At 40.5% G+C, this 18,913-nt stretch overlaps 1 protein-coding gene across 1 annotated transcript; it reads left to right on the top strand.

Moving 5' to 3' along the window:
* Positions 1-18,566, top strand: znf652 (zinc finger protein 652). The gene is made up of 6 exons (XM_040124229.1): positions 1-258; positions 4,663-6,222; positions 9,891-10,038; positions 10,401-10,516; positions 12,735-12,879; positions 14,968-18,566. The coding sequence occupies exons 2-6, from the start codon at positions 5,179-5,181 to the stop codon at positions 15,588-15,590; spliced, it is 2,076 nt and encodes a 691-aa protein (XP_039980163.1). The 5' UTR covers positions 1-258; positions 4,663-5,178; the 3' UTR covers positions 15,591-18,566.
* The last annotated feature ends 347 nt before the right edge of the window (positions 18,567-18,913 follow it).

Below are 18,913 nucleotides of genomic sequence, written 5' to 3' on the forward strand. Positions count from 1 at the left end.
TGGGCTGAGGACGCACCAGCGCAGGTACCCTCCGCAGTCCGTAACGCACATCAACAAATAATCTTCCGCAAAAAAAAAAAAAAAAAATTAAAAAGAAAAGAAGAAAACCAGAGGAGAAAAACAACGAAAGACCACTGTCATTTCTAAATGCACATCCTCGAATGTGGACGGGAGGCGAGCGAGAAAAGTGCGCGTACAACCCAGAATCTGTGCAACTCTGATTGCACGAGCGCAAGAGGGAGGTCGCTCTTGACGGAGGTAAGCCAGCAAACCGACAACAAAATGTTGCTATATAACTTAAATTTGTGCGCTGGCGTGTGTGACAGGCATGGCAGCTGCTGGGAGAAGCACACGCAGGTCGCCGGTAGCCGGTGGCCGAAGCTACGGTGAGAAATGTCCGAGAGCGGAGCTAGCAGTGACTTTGTGACAGTGTCGAGTTGAGTGGGCTTGTCAGAGACGTTACAGCAGTCTGGGTTTTGTTAGGAAAGCGGCGCTTTGCGTCTTGCACTACAAGAAAGATCCGTCGATAACAACGCGTGACATCGGCTTTTCATCTCGCTTCATGTGGGTCCGATAACTGTCACTCTCCCCGATTAAAGTGCGGCATCGAAATTAAGTGGAACGTTAATGCTAAATATCCGACGTTAATGCTAGCTTTAAGCTAACTAGCCCCAGTCTGAGCGGTTTTGGGTTAAAAAAGTGAAAGTCCTCTAGCTGTTGTTAGCTCGTGATTGTCAGCAAATACTAGCCTTTAGATGGTATAGCTTGTGCAAGGTAATATGGTTGTTCTTCAAGCTGAGTAACCCCAACTGCACTAAAATATCTAATGACTGTACCTTGAGCTAATGTAGCCAAGTTAGCTTGTCATGTGTGCAGGTTAGTACCTATGGAGTATTGCTAGCTAGCTAAGTAGCCTAAGTTGGCCTGGCCTGCACAGTGTTACTGCTGCTCGGTGTATAATGTTGCCTTTTGTTATAACCCTTTCTTTGCTTCATGCACACTGAAACATCAACTCCAAGTCTTGTTGCTGAAAAGATTACCCTCTGCAAGTTGTGGCACCATAAAACCAGAAAGCAGCTGTTGCACCATATCTCGTTATACTTTCCAAAATTTTGTAGTGTTGGTTTCGCGCTATCTAACTTCGTTTGCCAGTAGTCTTGTTGGACTCAGTCCTTCCGTTTGTATTTAGTAATGTTTCAGTATCATAGTACAATCTGAATCAGATTTTAAACAAGTCATGTTGAGTATTTCCATGTTATCTTTCCCTATTCAGAATAGAGATATCCAAGTAGTAACATCGGGTGGACTCTGTCTCCTGTCAGGCTTGATAGTGTCTCTCTGTGTGGTGATGAGAATAGAGAAACATGAAATGGGAGAGCTTGAGATGGCTGAGATGATAACCCTCCCACTCTTATATGATACCTTAGACTAAAAACACTAGTTACTGCTCTATGACCTGATTATGTGCTTGAGGGCCAAATACCTAGAGACGCATGGAGCACCCCTGCAGAGCACCACACAGTGAGCTGGTTAAGGTCTTATGAGTTTGGACAGAGTGAGGAATGTGAACCCTCACACGGTCCACTACAAGCTGCGAAAGGGAAAGCTCATTAAAGTCTAGACTTGAGAGGGAGCATGGATTTGAGGAGCGCTGCGTAATAAGAGGTAAACGTGACACATTTTGACTGCTTCAGATGTCTCATCTGCTTTACTGTCACAGTTCAGCCAAGCACTTAAGAACACTCAGGCCGTTTAGTTTTGTTGGTTTAAGTATTGTATAGTGCCTTTGCAATACAGCTCCCATCCTGTGTTATTCAAATCTTAAGCCACGATAGCATCTATCTGGTATATGTTTTGCTTTGTGGCTTAACCTATACGAAATTACTTTTTGTTTCTCTTATGTCTCTGAAGCATGATCAAGAAAGGCTTTAAATTGGTTATTGTTGAATAAACTTTGAATTCTGGGCAAGTTTTGCCGAACATCAGTAACGCTTTGGATTACTGGAATGGGCTGACAGATATTCAGTGATGCACTTTTTGTTTTTTGCATCAGGGTGCAAAGTTCATCTTTGAAAGCTATCCAAACTAAGAAAGGCAGTCACAAATGATCATCTTTCCAGTAGGTTTGACCTCCCAATCTGACAAGGTGGCTGTGTGGGCTAATTACCAGTGATATTGAGAAAGTCTGCGATCTACTTTATTCCCACATCAAAGACTTGCATTATTTCACTGTTAGTGAAACTCTGAAATGACTCATCATTGATAATAAGTGGGTGGAAGGATTTTACTCAATATGGGTTCCATAACACGTTCAGTGTTTGTTTACTTGCACGTGTATGTTTTTTGATAGTTTTTGACAGTTACATTAGCACATTTAATTAGTTTTAGATTGTGATTGGAAATCTAAATACATTCTGAAAGTCAGCTGTCATACATTCTTTCAAGCCCATAAAAAATTATTTTAAACATGCATGAGTCTAAAAGTGAATGGAACCAGCTGATTTCATTTTAAGTCAAGTTCAGGCAATGGTTTCTTATGATATTTATACTCCTCTGTCATCCAGAAGCAGGATAATCTATTAGGCTTTGTGTCTAAGACAGCCATGTGAGTTGAGTTGCGCTGTTAGTGCAGAGCTCACCCTCCCCCTGTGGTCTTAATGCTCTCAGAGCTGCTGTCCAATTCTCAGAAAGGATCAGAGACAGCATGCACAGGAAGACAGGTGTGTCTTGTATGTGTGGATAAGGAAATTCTGCATAAATGGCTTTCACTTGTACTTGCAAACCGGTAGAACAGATTGATGTATGTTTGGCTTTAATAAAAACCTAAGAATCATAACGAAGTTCGATTTACATCTGCCTTCATTCTTGCATGCTTTTTGTTACAGTCTGCTGAAATGAAGTGACAGGAGGAAGATCAGTTTAGGATTTACCATGACAGATTGTAGCAATTAATTGAGAATCACTTTGACCAGAACTTAAATTCAGATTGAATATTGAGATACACAGAACATCTTTTAAAAAATGAATCAATGAACAAATTCAAAAAATGTTGAAGAGTAAATACTTGCAAGTCACCTTTTTTTAGCTTTCAAAAGTAGGTCTGTAATTTGGAATTATTCTGGTTTTATTACAGATCATTTTGAGCAGGTACAGTTTCTGTTCAGTTTGAATTAGAGTTGCAATTGACTCTCAATTATAAAGAAGTAGTAAGGACTGTGGTAAAAGTAAGACGCCGCAAATTTTAAACAGTACTTTTTAGGTGACAAATGCTGCTTGGAAAAAGTAAGAGAAAGAAAGGTGGGTTATTTTGGTGGCTGAACCTAAAAGAGCTAATTTTGATAAATTTTCACAGTTGTCAAAATAATCAGAGTTATTGTTTTTGCGTGGCTCCACACTCATCATGTCACATTTGATCCTCTCATTTGCACGCTCTTGCTCCTTTTTCTAGCACACTTGCAAAGCCTTCATTTTAATCATGACTGTAAATTAAAACAAAGTAGTCTTCATGGGTCAGGTGGGAAGTGTTTGAATTTGAAAGTACCTCTTGGCCTATTTATGTTTTCTTTTGGGTACGTCAGTTGTTAAAAGAAATAAAGCATAAGATTTTTGTATAAACAGGAGAGGATGTTTGCTGTCTCCAAGGAAGGAAATGTGTTTTTTGTTTTTTGCTTAGGGAGGTTTTCTAGAGAACCACCCACCCTGGTGCACACTCATTTTGGCAAGTAGGGTGTAAGGTTGTTTGAGGTCATCCAACTGTCAGCCAGGGACACCCCTGCATAGATGTACACAAAGGTCAGGATCTGACAAATGCTATAAAAGCAAGGAGTCCATTAGGAAATAAATTCATTTGTTTTAATAGTTGTTTTCATCTTTAACTTGCATAAACATGATGATATTACTGTGGGTACGAAATTGTGCAGTGCATATGCTTTATTGAAAGACTGAAATACACTTTTCCTGTGGTTGTAGCTCTTGAGCTGTGGTTACACTATGCTCTTTAACTGTCAATGGGAGGTGTGTGTAGTTTAAAACTAAAGATGATTTTTTTTTTTTCTTCAGTGCTCTGCTATCGAGTTGGTGTTGGTTTGTTTTTCTGGAAAGTATGCAAATTAGTTATATTAATTTTACCAAATGTTACACTGAAAAGATATAAAACCTAACTACGATCAAGAGACATTTTTGATTGGAGCAACAATTTTTTTTTTTTTTTTTGCTCAGAGGCTTATATAAATAACTTTTATCTGATCATCTTGAAAAAGATATTTACATCTTTTCTGTCCATAGCAGGGAAGTAGTAGCAGCTTTCCGTTTTAATTGATGTAAATATACTCTTACATTTACAAAATGTATTATTGTGTGTCATTTCAAAAAGCAAACCATCTCTGCATAATAATTTCTAATGAGGTGTTTTGCTTGTGGTTTGGAAATATTTAGACTGCTCAATTTTTTTTAAGTTGAAGCCTCTTACATTCATTTTCAAAGTCTGTGGTTTCAACTCCTACACACAATACTGAAACATTTGTGGGGAAGTTGGCGCTCAGTGTTGAACAACAATAATATGGCTGTAATTTCAGGTTTGACTGAAGTGAGACTAGACAGTGGAAGAGAACCTTTTCTAATCTCATTTATATTTCTCCTCGTTCCTTCTGTCTTATCTCACAGGTAATGCACTGTAAATGGCTCTTCAAGCAAGACACAGAAGTCCTTATAGCAGTTCCATGTCTGGCATTCAGCTTGTCTTTACCTGCTCTGCAATTTGAGGACACTGGCACCCTGCAGAGCACCAGTCTTAAGAGAAACTGAATCTGGATCCTGCCTACACCTCACATAATAACTGGAGAGGAATTTAGCTTCAAATGTTCAGCATCAAAGACACTGAGCCTTTGATTTTGCAGTCTGATCTTTTAAGCATATGAAACAAAACTTGGAACAGATTGTATGTCTTTCCGACTGCATTTCCTACCTTGGACAGCATGGATGCTCTCTTCGAATCAGGTTGACTTTCTCTCACCTCATCCCCTCCTTCCTTTCTCCTCAGTAGAAGGAAGGTGGGGGATTGGTGTGGCGTCCCCTGCCCCTCCTTGTAGAATACGCTAGTCTAACAAAGCACCATAGCAGTATCTTTTCCATTTCCTTGTGGCCCTACCAACTCCATCCCTCCATTCCCTTTCCCTCTCCATGAAATCCTGCCAGAGCCTCAAGGAAGAGGTTTCCGTCCCTAGCCTTGGCGGGATGTCACAGGAGGAAGGACGCAGGGCGCCAGTGTCCCAGTCCTATTTTCACTCCCCTAACCCAGATCTGGACCTGACAGGCAAACTTTACAAGAGGGAGGTTGGTGGCAAGCCTTATTCTGTGTTAGTGGACAATAAAATGGCAGCCAAAACATCCATGGGAGATCAGAACATTGGTCAGTTGCCCACACAACATGTGACTCCACAGCAACATCAGCAGTATTTCAGAGAGGGTGGAGCAGGACAGGAGGTGGGGACACAGGGGTCGCAGGCTGGCAACAACGGCACCTCTGACGACACTGAAGACGATGACGACGATGAGGAAGAAGAGGGTGAGGATGAGGATGGGGAAGAGGAGGGCTTCAAGCGTGAGCAGATCATTGTTGAAGTTAACCTGAACAACCAGACTCTTCATGTGTCCAAGGGTGACAACAAAACTGGAACCACAGCAGATGACTCTGAGAGAGCTGGCAGTGACGATGATGACGACGACGATGAGGAGGAAGAGGAGGAGGAGGAGGAGGAGGAGGACAGCCCTGATGAAGAGGAGGAAGATGACGAGGAAGATGAGATTGAAAGCCGAAGAACGAGGTCAAAGAGAGCCCGTCGGGGGGCAAGTAGCACAGCAGCTCCCAGCCAGCCGCGGAGGAAAAGCCTCAGGACAGCTCTGAGCACTGCCACTGCTGGGATGACCACCAGGGGGCGACGGAAGCGCATGGAGCCTCCAAAGAACATGCGAAGATCAGCTAGGTCAGCCCCATCGTCCGCAAGTTCAACGACCACGACGACAGGGGGGAAAGCAGAGGTGGAGGAGAAGGAGATGCTGGCTTGTGAAAAGTGCCCTCGAGTTTTCAACACACGCTGGTACCTGGAGAAGCACATGAATGTCACTCACAGGCGAATGCAGATTTGTGACAAGTGTGGCAAAAAGTTTGTCCTGGAGAGTGAGCTGGCCTTACACCAGCAGACTGACTGTGAGAAGAACATCCAGGTAAAGCAAACCTCTCCTGTCTCATACCATCTCCGTAATTAACCTTGCAAATGTTATTCTTAATAGAAGTGTATTTTCATGGTCTACAATATTGTTAGATACTAAGATGTTTAGATACCTAGATAGATTTAGATGAATTAAGCACTTGCCACGGCTTATTTATTTAATATATTTAAAATAGATTTATAGGGTGTTTTCAAGAAAGAAAGAAAAGAAAAAAGTGAAGTAAAGTAACAACTTAGTTGTTACTGGGCAGTTTAAATGCAAGTCAAATGCCTCTAGTCAAAATACTGCTTAATAATATGAATGATATTTTATATTTTCCAGCTGTGAATTATTTGTAATACTTGAGAAGGAAAACTGAAACATAATTATATTAATAGACTGCGTCGTGAGAATAGATTCACACCCTCTGAAACTGCCGACCTTTATATTCTCATAAAAGTGGGTCCAATATGGTTTCACTTCTCTAAAACTAAAAAAGAAATCGATTTTAGCATATTAATGCCCAAGGGTAATATGTTTTTGAATAGCTCAATTTAGCCCCCTGTTTTACGGAGTTTGATTTGCATCTTTAGTGAAGAAAGAATTGTCAGCTTGGTCCAGCTGGTTAAACCAGTTGAAAACGTGAAGTTCTGAAAATACAAGTTTTCTAATAATCAGTGAGCCTCATGAAGGTGAAAATTGCATTCACCGATGCAGAACCTGATAATACAGTTTTCCTGCCTAGTACGCAGCACTCGAATGAAATGCTTTTCTTTTGCAGTCGTTTTACTGTATAAATTGTGTGTGTGTGTGTCGCTTGTATTAGGTGATAAGACTAGGAAACCGCTATGCAATCCCTTCAAGTGTGTCGCTGTCATTGACTTCCAGAAAACACAGAGACTGTATACACAACACACTGTGGACTAAAGGCTCTGAAGTGTCTTTAGTGTAGCATTTGACACTGCCACATTTTTTTGGTCATTGATATTCATAACAACAATAAAAAAGGATTTTAAACACTAATCAACAGAAAAAATGATCAAATTCATCTAAATTAAGTGCAAATATAACACACAAAATAACCGATTGCATAGGTATCCACACCGTTCTACTCTGATGCACCTAAACCATCAAAACTATCACTTTAGAATCTACATAGTATACTGAATGGCTGTCACTTGTATTGAATCAAAGTGTTAAAAGTGACTGTATCTTGAAAATCTGTCAACTGGTTTGTCAATTTCCTGGTCAAAATTATATCATTAACACAAAAGATAATAGTAAAACTAATGAGAAAAGAACCAATTTTGGCTCAGTTTAAGTCTGCCTTGAATAGGGTGACTTCAGCAACTGAATGTCTGGGTAATAAAAGCACTAGTCAGGCTGACAACAAGCCTATGGCAGCTGTGATGGAGCTTTAGGGTTCATGGCTGAGATGGAAGATGATGTGCACACAACTATTTCTCGACTCTATCACCAGTTTTATGAAGTAGAAAAGAGAAAGACGCTGTTGAAAAATATCACATGATAAATTGGCCAGCATTTGCCAGAAGGCATGTGGGAGATTCTGAAACAAATTGTAAGATGTCTCTTTGATCAGATGAGAACACAATTAAACTTTTTGGCCTTCATATAAACTCCTTTAGTGTTGTGGTTTCCCTCTTGGTGGCAGCGTGATGTGATTTTTTTTTTTGCGCTTCTCTGCAGTAGGCCCCTCAGTCTATGATATAACTGCCATCACAGAACTGGATTTATTTTCCGACAAGATAGCAACACCAAACATAAAACCAAAGATAGACAGGAATTGCTCCAAAACAGCTATATAAATGTTCTGTATTTGCAAGTTGAGAATTTGTACAGTTTTGCAAAGAAAATTTTAGAAAAATACAAGCTGATACAGATTGATCTACACGACTTACACCTGTAATTGCTGACTTAATTGGTGCCTAACCTGAACATTGATTATAAAGGGAATGAATACTTCTGCAATCAATTAGGTTTTTTTTAAAAATCATACAGTTTACTTTGAAATTCAAGCCTTTCATTCATCCAGACTGTCATTCAGTTTCACAGAAAGAAACATGACAAGGTCCACACAGGGGAGATGCCTCACATTGTATTGTAGTTTATATAAAGGGTATCTGCAAGTCTTGAAAAGTCATACAAAGCATTGAATTAAGTTTCTTAATACCTCTTTAGAAGGTATTGAGAGGTCTTAAATTTCATTTACAGAGTTCTTGAACATTTTTGCTCGTCTGGAAACAGTAGTTATTAGTCTTTTTTTGTATGTGGTTTTGGGCTGTCATGAGATCTTTTCCAGAGCAACACTACAAGTGTGACAGTGGATTGTGCTACAGGAGGCTTTTCGATCCTTTCTTGTGGAGTTTCAATCTGCACCCTCAGACTAGTAGCAAACATTGCAAAAAATATGATTAGAAATATCAGAAAATTAATGGTATTATAGGAGGCCTATTATGCTTATTTCTAGCTCTATATTTTTATTCTGGGACTCCACTAGAGTAGCTTTGCATGATTTAAAAAAAAGAGATAAATAATGATATATTTTAACTGCCTGTAATGCAACTCCTCAGTTGAGCCTCTGACTGAAACAGGCAATATTAGCTCAGGCCCCCTTAAAAGCCCACTGATTGGCCGAACATCCAGAAGCCTGCCAAGGGGCGCCGCATCTAGCGCTTGTGAGCACCGCCTCATCCCCTTATTGGTGTGGAGGTTCTTAAAGCAAACTGTAAAACTAAGTAAATAGTAACTGAAACTAAGTAACAGAACACAATTGATTGGAAATGCCAACTTCTCAAATCCATCCGTACATGTTCAAGCCCGAATCTGATCCAGAGTATGCGCGTGGTCAGCACAAGCATCCACCCAACAACAAAGATTATGGCAGTCTCTATTCTGTAAATATTACGACCATTACCTGGTTATTGTTTGAAAACAGTGAAATTAGTCTCTGAATCACAATCTCTGTATAAACATTTTTAACTGTATGCCCCTGTTAGTAGTTGCACATGTGGGAAATGCACTAATGCCAACTGAGTGGAAAACTGCTGACTGCTGTCAGGAAATACACAGTCTAATGTTGCTAGTAAAATGTTATTCTGCTGTCACTAGTGAACCTGCACTGTATATTATTTGTGTGCTGGAGTACATTAAATCCCTATAATACTACTCAGGTAGACTGTTTTGGGAGAACAAGCTGTGCATGGAGCAGATGACCATATAAAGAAATCTGTGACAAGCTGACATTAGCTCGTTGCAGAAGTAGAAAGAACTTTTGAATCCTATTAGTCTTAAAAAGTCTTAAATTTATTTTGGTTAACACTGCAGAAATCCTGATATAATTTAATCAGGAATCACATCAACAAAGCTAGATAAATTAGCATTGATAAAATCCATATATTTTCCCTTTGTGTCTTTTTTCCCTAACAGCATCTAAGCAGTTTGGTTTATCGACTGTCATCAGAAGATAGGGGTTTAAGCAAATTAAATCATGCTGAATTTACCCCAGCAGAGGGAGCTGGAGTATAAGGAAACAATTTAAGCAAATGGAACCATGTAATGGCCCTCAGGTTTTGTTACTCATGATATCTATCAGCAACAATAAGCTTAGTCCCTTTTTTTTTTTTCTTCTTTTTTTTTTTGCCCTACTTCTATGTTTTCTTCAGTGTGTCTCCTGCAACAAGTCTTTTAAGAAGCTGTGGTCACTGCATGAGCACATCAAGATTGTGCACGGCTATGCAGAGAAGAAGTTCTCATGTGAAATCTGTGAGAAGAAGTTCTACACTATGGCTCACGTCCGTAAACACATGGTTGGTAAGTGGGAGCCTTTTTTTCACAGTTCCTATTATGCTTCATCACCTTAATATATCATACTAGTGGTGTGAGCCACCACATAGCTCTCAGTCCAATACAATTGAACCACAACAAATAATGTTTTATATTATAGATATTTTTCATGTGACTTTACACTTACCTTTTTTCTTTTTTTAAAAGGTGCTTATATGGCATTTTTTCATGCGATGATTAGATGAACTTTCTTTAATTTTAGTAGTAGTCTTCTATCATACACAGCTATCCTATTTGAAACCTCGATGTTACCTAATCAGGTCCATTCAGTTTTCTAAGTGTTGTTTTTCCTCTTTCTCTCTTTCATCCATCTCTTCCCCCAAACCCAGCTCACACTAAGGACATGCCATTCACATGTGAGACATGTGGGAAGTCATTTAAACGCAGCATGTCTTTAAAAGTTCACTCACTCCAGCATTCTGGAGAGAAACCCTTCCGTTGTGAGGTAAGATACACACATTGTGGCACTGCACAAACATGATATCCTGTGTTCAGGTAAATCCAGATTGGGCTGAAATCTATTTAAGACAGATTTCAGTTCACAACAGGCATCAAAATGTGACACAACTACATCAAGAGTGACCGCTTGTTATCAGATACCTGCTTTTTGTTTTCGTTTGATTGTATCTGTTAAAACTAAGGCCAGTGCCACAAGGACAAAATACACATTTATGCTAGGCCATGCAGTTGAGGAATAGGATTACCTCACCTTAGACATGGACTAAAAAAATTTTTTTTTTTTTTTGGGATAAAAGCAGCTAAAACAACATTTGGGAGGTTTGTTGTGCTGTGTACAAATTGTCCTTCAGTGTGTTCACAGATGCATTTTTTTCACACTCAGCTACTCAGTATGAACATAGTACATAACATCCCTGGCTTTAAACGTCAGATAAAGACTATCTTCTATTAGTTTTTGTTTTGTTTTTATTTATTTATTTATTTCTTATTGGAGGTACGCCTGTATAGCTGAATGGGGCTTGCTTGTCTTGTTTTGTCTTTTTCTTTTCATCATCCTTTCGCATGCCGCTGCTGTTGAAATATGTGTTTTCCTGTGAAGGTCATTCACATAGCATGAAAGACATATGACTCAGCCTTTTACCACAACAGTTCCCAGCCAGACACACTGCACTTTCTATGCAGCCCAAATTCCACACTTGAATGAGGAGTTTTTCTCCCCACAGTCCCAGTGTAATTTACTGCCCTGCCCAAAATACCTGTGTACAATTATGTTAGAACCTATATAATGTTGATATACTGGAGTAATGGTATTCATTAGATGTTGTTTGTCATAAACAAAGACACATAAATGTCATCGTCTTTCTTCCTTGTCCTTTTGTAATGTATTTATTTTTAGCTGAATTCAGTACTCAAGGAGTGACTGGCTGTCTTGAGTGGAAAGACTGAAGGTTATAGTTTTGATGAATTTTCCCTTGTGTGCCTCAAAAGGAGCCTCAAGGTAGTTTCAGTCATTAGTTTGAGCAGATGTGCCCTGTGGTTTGTGAACAACCCAAAATAGTCAGTTATATTCAGTTGATGTCTTTCGGGGGGCATACCATCGTAATGTATTTTGAACCTTCATTTGACTGTTGTTATCTGACTTGTACAGAGAAGCTAAAGTCAAACCACGCATACAGTGTTCACCATTTAACTATAACGTAAAATAAATGTAGAGCTAAAAGTTTGTGTTTTGGAGTTTTGACCAATCTCTTTCATCGATTCAATTTTGTCACATTGTGCATCAAGATTTCCAAGCTTATTTCTGGTAACAGAGTCAGTAGCAGTTGATATCGTTACCCTGTCCTGACTCATTAATTCAGAGGAGGTTGACAGATGGGGTGCTTTACTCCCACCCGAGGTCTTTAAATGTCCAACCACTTGAATGGACAGCACACAGGGAGCACATGTGTATGGGTGGAGCTGCTCTAATCAAATGTTTGAAGTCATCCTACACTGTAACGTGTTATTATATGCTTATTAAGGGTGTATATAAAGACCTTCCTGAGTGGTTTTTCAGCGTATTGCCATATGGAAACTGCTAGATTTTTTTTTATTTTTTTATTTTTTATTTTTTTTTTGGGGGGGGGGGGGTCATTGGGGGTTGTAAATAACACATTTCAAGAAAATACCTGACAAAGAAAGCCTCATATTGCAAATATACAGTGTGGTCACATACACAAAAATAATCCTGTTATTGTTGGTTTGCTGCAGTAACCTTGTTTCTCATGTATACACGTATCCTGGGCTGGGCTCCCTGGTGTGCAAAATGGTTATATCCAGTTGTTAGGTATGACTAAAGCTAAATTGTCTCAATTGAAATACACATAAAAGTGTTGCATACTTTACTGCCCAACCTGACTTGTCCCGGTAACCTGGTTTGTTTTGTGCATGTAAAGTAGTCTATGTACAGCAGTCGCATGACAGCAGTGTACACACATCTGTACTTTTTAAATCCTCAAAAGAAATGGGAATCTACATAATTGTTAGTCTTTTAAACCCCATAATGACTCTTTTAAAGTAAGAAGAGTATTTGGAAGATGTTTCGCCTAATTCAAGTTTTAGATATTGATGTGTGTCTGGAGTTATGGTTGTGTTTCTGTTTGCATGCCTGTGTACTGACCTGGTGTGCACATGTTATCTGAATGCCTCTGTTGTCTCTGCTGTAGAACTGTGACGAGCGGTTCCAGTACAAGTACCAGCTGCGCTCCCACATGAGCATTCACATTGGACACAAGCAGTTCATGTGCCAGTGGTGTGGCAAAGACTTCAACATGAAACAGTATTTTGATGAGCATATGAAAACACACACAGGTGAGAAAAGACAAGAGGTGTAAGTCATCTTATGTACTTTCATATACCAATTGTGGGGATGGTTTGTATTGTCGTTGCTCTTTTTGATCCCAAAAAACGTCTTCAGGAACCTTTTTTTTTTTTTTTGGAGTGAGGACCTTAACCTGCTTTTTGACTGCAGGTACCTACTTCCACTTTTAGAGCCCACAAATCTGGGAACCTTTTCAGGAACTTAGGAACTCAGTCAATGTAGCAACCGAAAGAATGTAGTTTTAAATTTAGTTTCTGGGCTATAAAAACTTCCTGTTCCAGAGACAGTTTCCATTGGCCCAGGAACTATCAGGCTGGAGTCTCCAGTAAATAACAAGGCAGAGACTTCTACAACTTGTATACAGGAATATTTCAGACTGCAAGCAACTACTGGTTCTCTCTAGTTTCAATATTAGTACTTGGGCATAGAATATCTTGTAATGTTATTGACATTTAAAGATATGCAGCCAACTTTCCAACCAGACTAAATGGGAGTAGGATTACAGAAAGTGAGGGAATAAGAAAAACTTGGAAGAACGTTGTTTCATAGAGTGTGGTTATATAGTAGCTTAAATCAGAAAATACTATTTTGGAGACAGACGTCTCGCCCTTCTGGTTCAGTCTTCCCTTCCATGTTTGCACGGTTCCTTCCAAGCATCTATTTAGCACAGTAGTGCAACAGTAAATTACAATGAACAACAAGATGACTGTGCTTCATGCAAAAATGATGTTTCATACAAAGCGGTCTTTTTGTAAACTTAAATCTGTCTGCTTTGCTCTATGGCCACAGTTCTTCAGATAGAAAAAAGGATATGAATGCAAAAAGTGCCTAAAGGACATTTTGTCACAAATTTAAGTCCTGATTCCCTCCGTCAATTTTATTGGAAAATGCCATGTTTGTTTTTTGTTTTTGTTTTGTTTTTGTTTGTTTTTTTTGAAGTCATTGTCAGATGTAATGTTTTTACTCTGTTTGTTGCAAATCTAAATACAGAGGAGCTGAAATGTTTAGAGATGAAAACTGATAAACAACTGTGTTCCTGAGATCTGTCAGTCAGCCAGCCAACTAGTCTCCATGTACTCCCTAAAAAAGGAAAGACATGGGATGTTGCCCAGATGAACATTATAGTGGTAAGAGCAAGGAGACTTTTGCCCAGTTTCCGTAATGAGAGGGACACTTCAAATCTAGAAACCGCCTTGCATATATTGCGGGTTATAATGACTACCCAAACACATGCTGTATTACATGCATCTGATTTTCTGTCCCTGGTGCATTGCCATTTCTAAGACCAAACCGAGCAGTTAAGCCTCTAGTCCCTCGCTGTTTTTCTCAAGTCGTGCCTGTCGTGGGTGGACACACCGCTCTCCTTTGGCCCTCGAGGTTCTATTTGTGATGTGTAATTACACTACCCTCTCCCTACCGCTGGAAACCAGTTTAGCCTCCTACACGAGGAGACACACCCAGTCAAGCCCTGTAATAGGCAGCGCACATGTTGAACGCCCAAGTTCATGGTATTTCAAGTTTTCCATGAATTCTATGGAGTGTAATGTAACAGTTACAGAAGACTAGCACATTAGCTGTCACCTTTTGATATTCAGTTGGTTTGGAGGAGCTTCACACATAACATGCCAGAACAAGGCACTTATAGAGCCCTTCGGCAGCCTGTTAATAGATGGCTGTGTGGGTGGTAGCAGGCAAATTCAGTGGCTCCATGGAGGGAGGTTAATGAGAGCGGCATTCCAATGGAGCTGCTGTTGTTAACTTTCACATCTCCTCTTCTCAAATGGTAATAGCTTCCTGGGGAGTGGGTGGGCTGATGACAAAAACCCTCACTTCAAGATGGCAACTTATTTGCATTTTTAGAGAGCGAACCATTGCTCTCCGAAGGGAGACATGGTTAAGAAATGGGGCGAAAAGTTAATTTTGCCATTTGGAGAGCTTTAATCAGTTGATTATTTTAAATTTTGAAACCATCACATTTGAGGACAAAGGACCTGACTCTGATGCATCATATTTTCTCAGTATAGCTACAATCTTTTCGTTAACTGATACATTGTCTGTCTCCCTCACACATTTGTCAGGAGAGAAGCCTTTCATTTGTGAGATCTGTGGAAAGAGCTTCACCAGCCGGCCCAACATGAAGCGCCACCGCCGCACCCACACAGGAGAGAAGCCCTATCCCTGCGAGGTGTGCGGCCAGCGCTTCCGCTTCTCCAACATGCTCAAAGCACACAAAGAAAAGTGTTTCCGGGTCACCAGCCCTGTGGTTCTGCAGACCAGCGGCCCACCTGTGCCTGTCCGCATCTTTGCCAACACTTTCTCCTCCTCTTCCTCCACCTCTGGCCCCGGCCCCTCAGCTTCCACCCCCGCCACCACCTCAGCCTCCCTGGGCCTCAGCCCAACAGGAGGGCCCATGCCTCCACGAGGCCCTGTGGGACACACATTCTCCCATGTGCAGCTCCACTCCACCCCTTCTCACCACCATCCCCACGCCCCGACAACCCAACAACACCTCTCAAACACACCCCAACATACTCCTCCTCACCCCCACCACCACCTGGCCGTGCCCCCAGTCTCCCACCTGCCCCCACCCCCCGCCCTTTTCAAGAGTGAGCCCCTAAACCACTGTGGGCATGAAGACAGCAGCTACCTGCACCATATGGCTCCCCCTGACAAGGGTCCTGGAGCCCCACAGCACCACTGAACTGTGCTCCAGCACTGCAGGCCCACACCAAACCGCGCCTTGTTCCTCTTCTCCTCATAGTCCTGCCTCAGTCTCACAGTTGCAAGACTCCTAATACGAGGGTACTCAAGTCAAGCTAAACATACACACCTGTGTATGTGTGAAAGATTCAGACCTATACACCCTCATTCACAAATTATTTAAGTAAGACTGCTACTTTAAAACCCTGGTCAACTGACAAAGATTTTACAACCTCTAGAATTTTTTTTTTTTCTTGAACATTTTCTACAGAAATCTACATGAAACGATTTCTGTGCGAGTTCTTTATCTGTACATTGATGTGTGTAAATTATCTCATTTTCATCAAAAGCTGCTGATGGAAGTCAACGTATTACCTGGGCTTCATGGATCATCAAAGATCAGTGTCATTGACTTTCCTCTTTAATGTCAAGTTGACTTATGGTTGCACGTTGGTCCGGAGTTTTGCTTTCTGTGCAGGTCCTCCCCAAAGCAATACTCAAACTGTCCTCCGAGTTGTACTGCAGAGCCTCAGGCCCCACAGAAATGTTTAATGAATGTTGTACCTGAGTCTTTCTCTGTCCTCAGGCCAAGGCTGAGGCTTTCTGTCAGAGGGGCAACAGCAGTAGTGCAAGATGCAGTGCCATAGGTTACAGTAAGGGGAGGGGGGAGCGAAGGGGATTTTTTTGTAAGGACATGGGAGATTGAAGATTGGATTTTTTGTAAATGATTTGTTGAATCAAGACATAGTCTGAGATTCATATCATGGTTAAATGGTGCTTTCCATTCCAGTACATACAATATTTCTTAATTTTGCTTTTCCATTTGATTTTCAGAAGTGTAATATTACAAATTAACAATGTATTGTCATATAGAACACGTCTTGCCAGCCTGGCTTTTCTACAATGGATTTGAGGTTTGACTAGATATTTTGTGAACAAGAAACTCAAGTTATGCAGGACATGCCCTAGGCACACGCAGCCTCACACTTACTCAAGCACATGCAAGAGACAAAGACCATATGGTCACTGATTTACTTACTATGATCAGTGCAACCTCAGCTTTCAGTACTGTTGGTCAACAGATGCTTTTAGATAACAGATGACTGTCAAATACTGCCACTGTGAGGGGCCAGACACGTGGCCCCATCAGGATTTACCCCACCTCCCTTCGCTGCTGTCGAAATGATACGGGTTACCATGTTAAAGGTCATTTGACACACACATACATACACACACACAAACACAGTATACACACCTGGGACCTTTTTTCATCACAGGTCTTAAGAGACAATTATGCATATTCCTCTCAGCCTATATTCCACGGTTTGGTGTGGGGCGTTGTAATGTAAAGGTTTGTTTTTGACTTTCATCATATGGACATACGTTGATCCACACAGGCAAACGTGTCTAAACCTGTTGAATGTTGCCTACGCAGAATGATGGCTGATGAGTCATTCATATGTTTTTTTGTTTTTGTTTTGTTTTTTTTGTTTGTTTTTTAATTTTATTTTATTTTTTTTAATGTTCTCTGATCATTTGCTCAGTTTTAAGCTAATGAATGGTTCTGTAGTGTAGATATACTGTTGTTAGCACACGATAGGAAATGTCAGGATAAACGGCAGTGGTCATACAATTCAGAATTCTTGTATAGATAAGCATACATGTGATCAAATCAGCGTAAGAAATTACATTTGTTAATGTAATAGCCAATGGTGTGAATGTTATTTCTTGAAAAGAAGCAGAAATGGTTGGCAAGTATTTGGCATGAATTCGGGTCGCTTGGTTGATACCCGCTCACCCAGTCTGACGGTGTGTCCAACGTTGAGCTTTGAGTGTGAGTGCGCGCAAGTGCGTATGTGTGCATGCATTGGTCTCCACCAGTCTGTCTTGCTGTTTGTCCCCAGTGCTCTTGTACCAAATGCTGCTTTTACACAGGGAGCCCCAATACATATGTGTATTTGGGGATTCCCGAGATAGACAATAGCAGTAAATTTAACATCTTTCTACCACTCTAACTGTATTCAGTCTGAAGTGGTTAAGCTCAGTAGTTTAGGATGTCCCTTTTTTGATTTGAGACCTGCAATTATCCTGCCATTTCTGTGGGTCTTAATACCGCTGCATTATTTGCTTATCATGCTGTCCCCTCGGTTTCACTGCTGTGCTTCAGCATTTTGCAGTGTAGATCTTTGTCTTGTTTTTTTTTTTTTTTTTTTTGTGTTTTTTTTAAAGCCTTTTCATTTGTGTATATTCTCTGCACTTTACTGCTGCGTGGGTGAGGCACAGGGAAGAGAGGGACTGACGATGCATTGTGGAACAGAGTGCAGTTGTGGCTGCATGGGAAAGGCTGGATGTGATTACTTTGAGTGGATGTTTTAAGGCAAGGAAAGGAGGAGAATCCCGGGTGGAGGTGGTTGGTGTGAAAGGGACCATAGCAAACGAAGGACATTTCTTTTAGTATGTGCTTAAATTTAATTTCTTATTTTTTATAAGAAATACTCTTTTGCTCCAATATGGACCTCCCCTCAGAAAAAGCGATGTCCCTCCTGCTCTGGCAACTTCACACTGGCCCCTCCAAGCTATGTCTGGAATACATTCTTCTGTTACGTTTGTTCGTGGAGTCTTTCTCTCTGTCATGTCCTGCTATGTCTCAGTTTGCCGAATGATTCTCCTCCTCCTTTCTTTGTTATAGAGAATGCACTTTCTACTAAAATTCTTGGCTAGTTAAGAAAAAATAACATTGTATATTCTTTAAAGATGTTTTAAAAAAAATCAATATACTTTTTCCCCTTTGTATTTTTAACCACTTTAATGTAGCATTGCGTATTTTATTATTGTATCTGGTACAAAATGTGCAGCTTTATAATGTCCTGGTTTGTCTTTTTTTGTATGTTATCTGGAGCTTGAGGAGAAGTGAAAAAGTTGGGCCTTTTTTGATAATGTTCATTTAACTGACTGCTAACTTTGAGAAGTAAAAACAAGTAGCCATGATTATCACATATTTGTGTGCCTCTCTTTATCTTCGAACGCTATTGGTTTACTGGAAACAGAAGACGGGTAATTGAATGTGAAATTTAGAAAAGTAAGGATTATGCACAGCACGTTCCAGATAGGTCAGTACGTTCGGTCTAAGGTAACTTTACCGCTAAGCTTTGTTGAAAAGCCCAAAATTCCGATTGGCTGTTGCAGCTGTACAGACATGATTTGCTTGAGTGTGATTATTTTACTGTTTTAGGGTGACTGGGTTGTTGGCATAACGCCTGTAACCAAAAATGTCTGCTTCCTACACATGACGCTGCAGATTCAGCAACTCATTTCTTTGCTCTT

The sequence above is a fragment of the Xiphias gladius genome, chromosome 3, assembly GCF_016859285.1.
Source record: "Xiphias gladius isolate SHS-SW01 ecotype Sanya breed wild chromosome 3, ASM1685928v1, whole genome shotgun sequence".
Lineage (NCBI taxonomy): Eukaryota > Metazoa > Chordata > Actinopteri > Istiophoriformes > Xiphiidae > Xiphias > Xiphias gladius.

What these genes read in the sequence shown, in the direction of transcription:
- znf652 (XM_040124229.1), top strand. Translation starts at nt 5,179, where the DNA reads ATGAAATCCTGCCAGAGCCTCAAGGAAGAGGTTTCCGTCCCTAGCCTT. An exon ending in CGTCCGTAAACACATGGTTG is followed by an intron (nt 10,039 to 10,400) that starts GTAAGTGGGAGC and finishes CCCCAAACCCAG; the next exon opens with CTCACACTAAGGACATGCCA. An exon ending in GCATATGAAAACACACACAG is followed by an intron (nt 12,880 to 14,967) that starts GTGAGAAAAGAC and finishes CACATTTGTCAG; the next exon opens with GAGAGAAGCCTTTCATTTGT.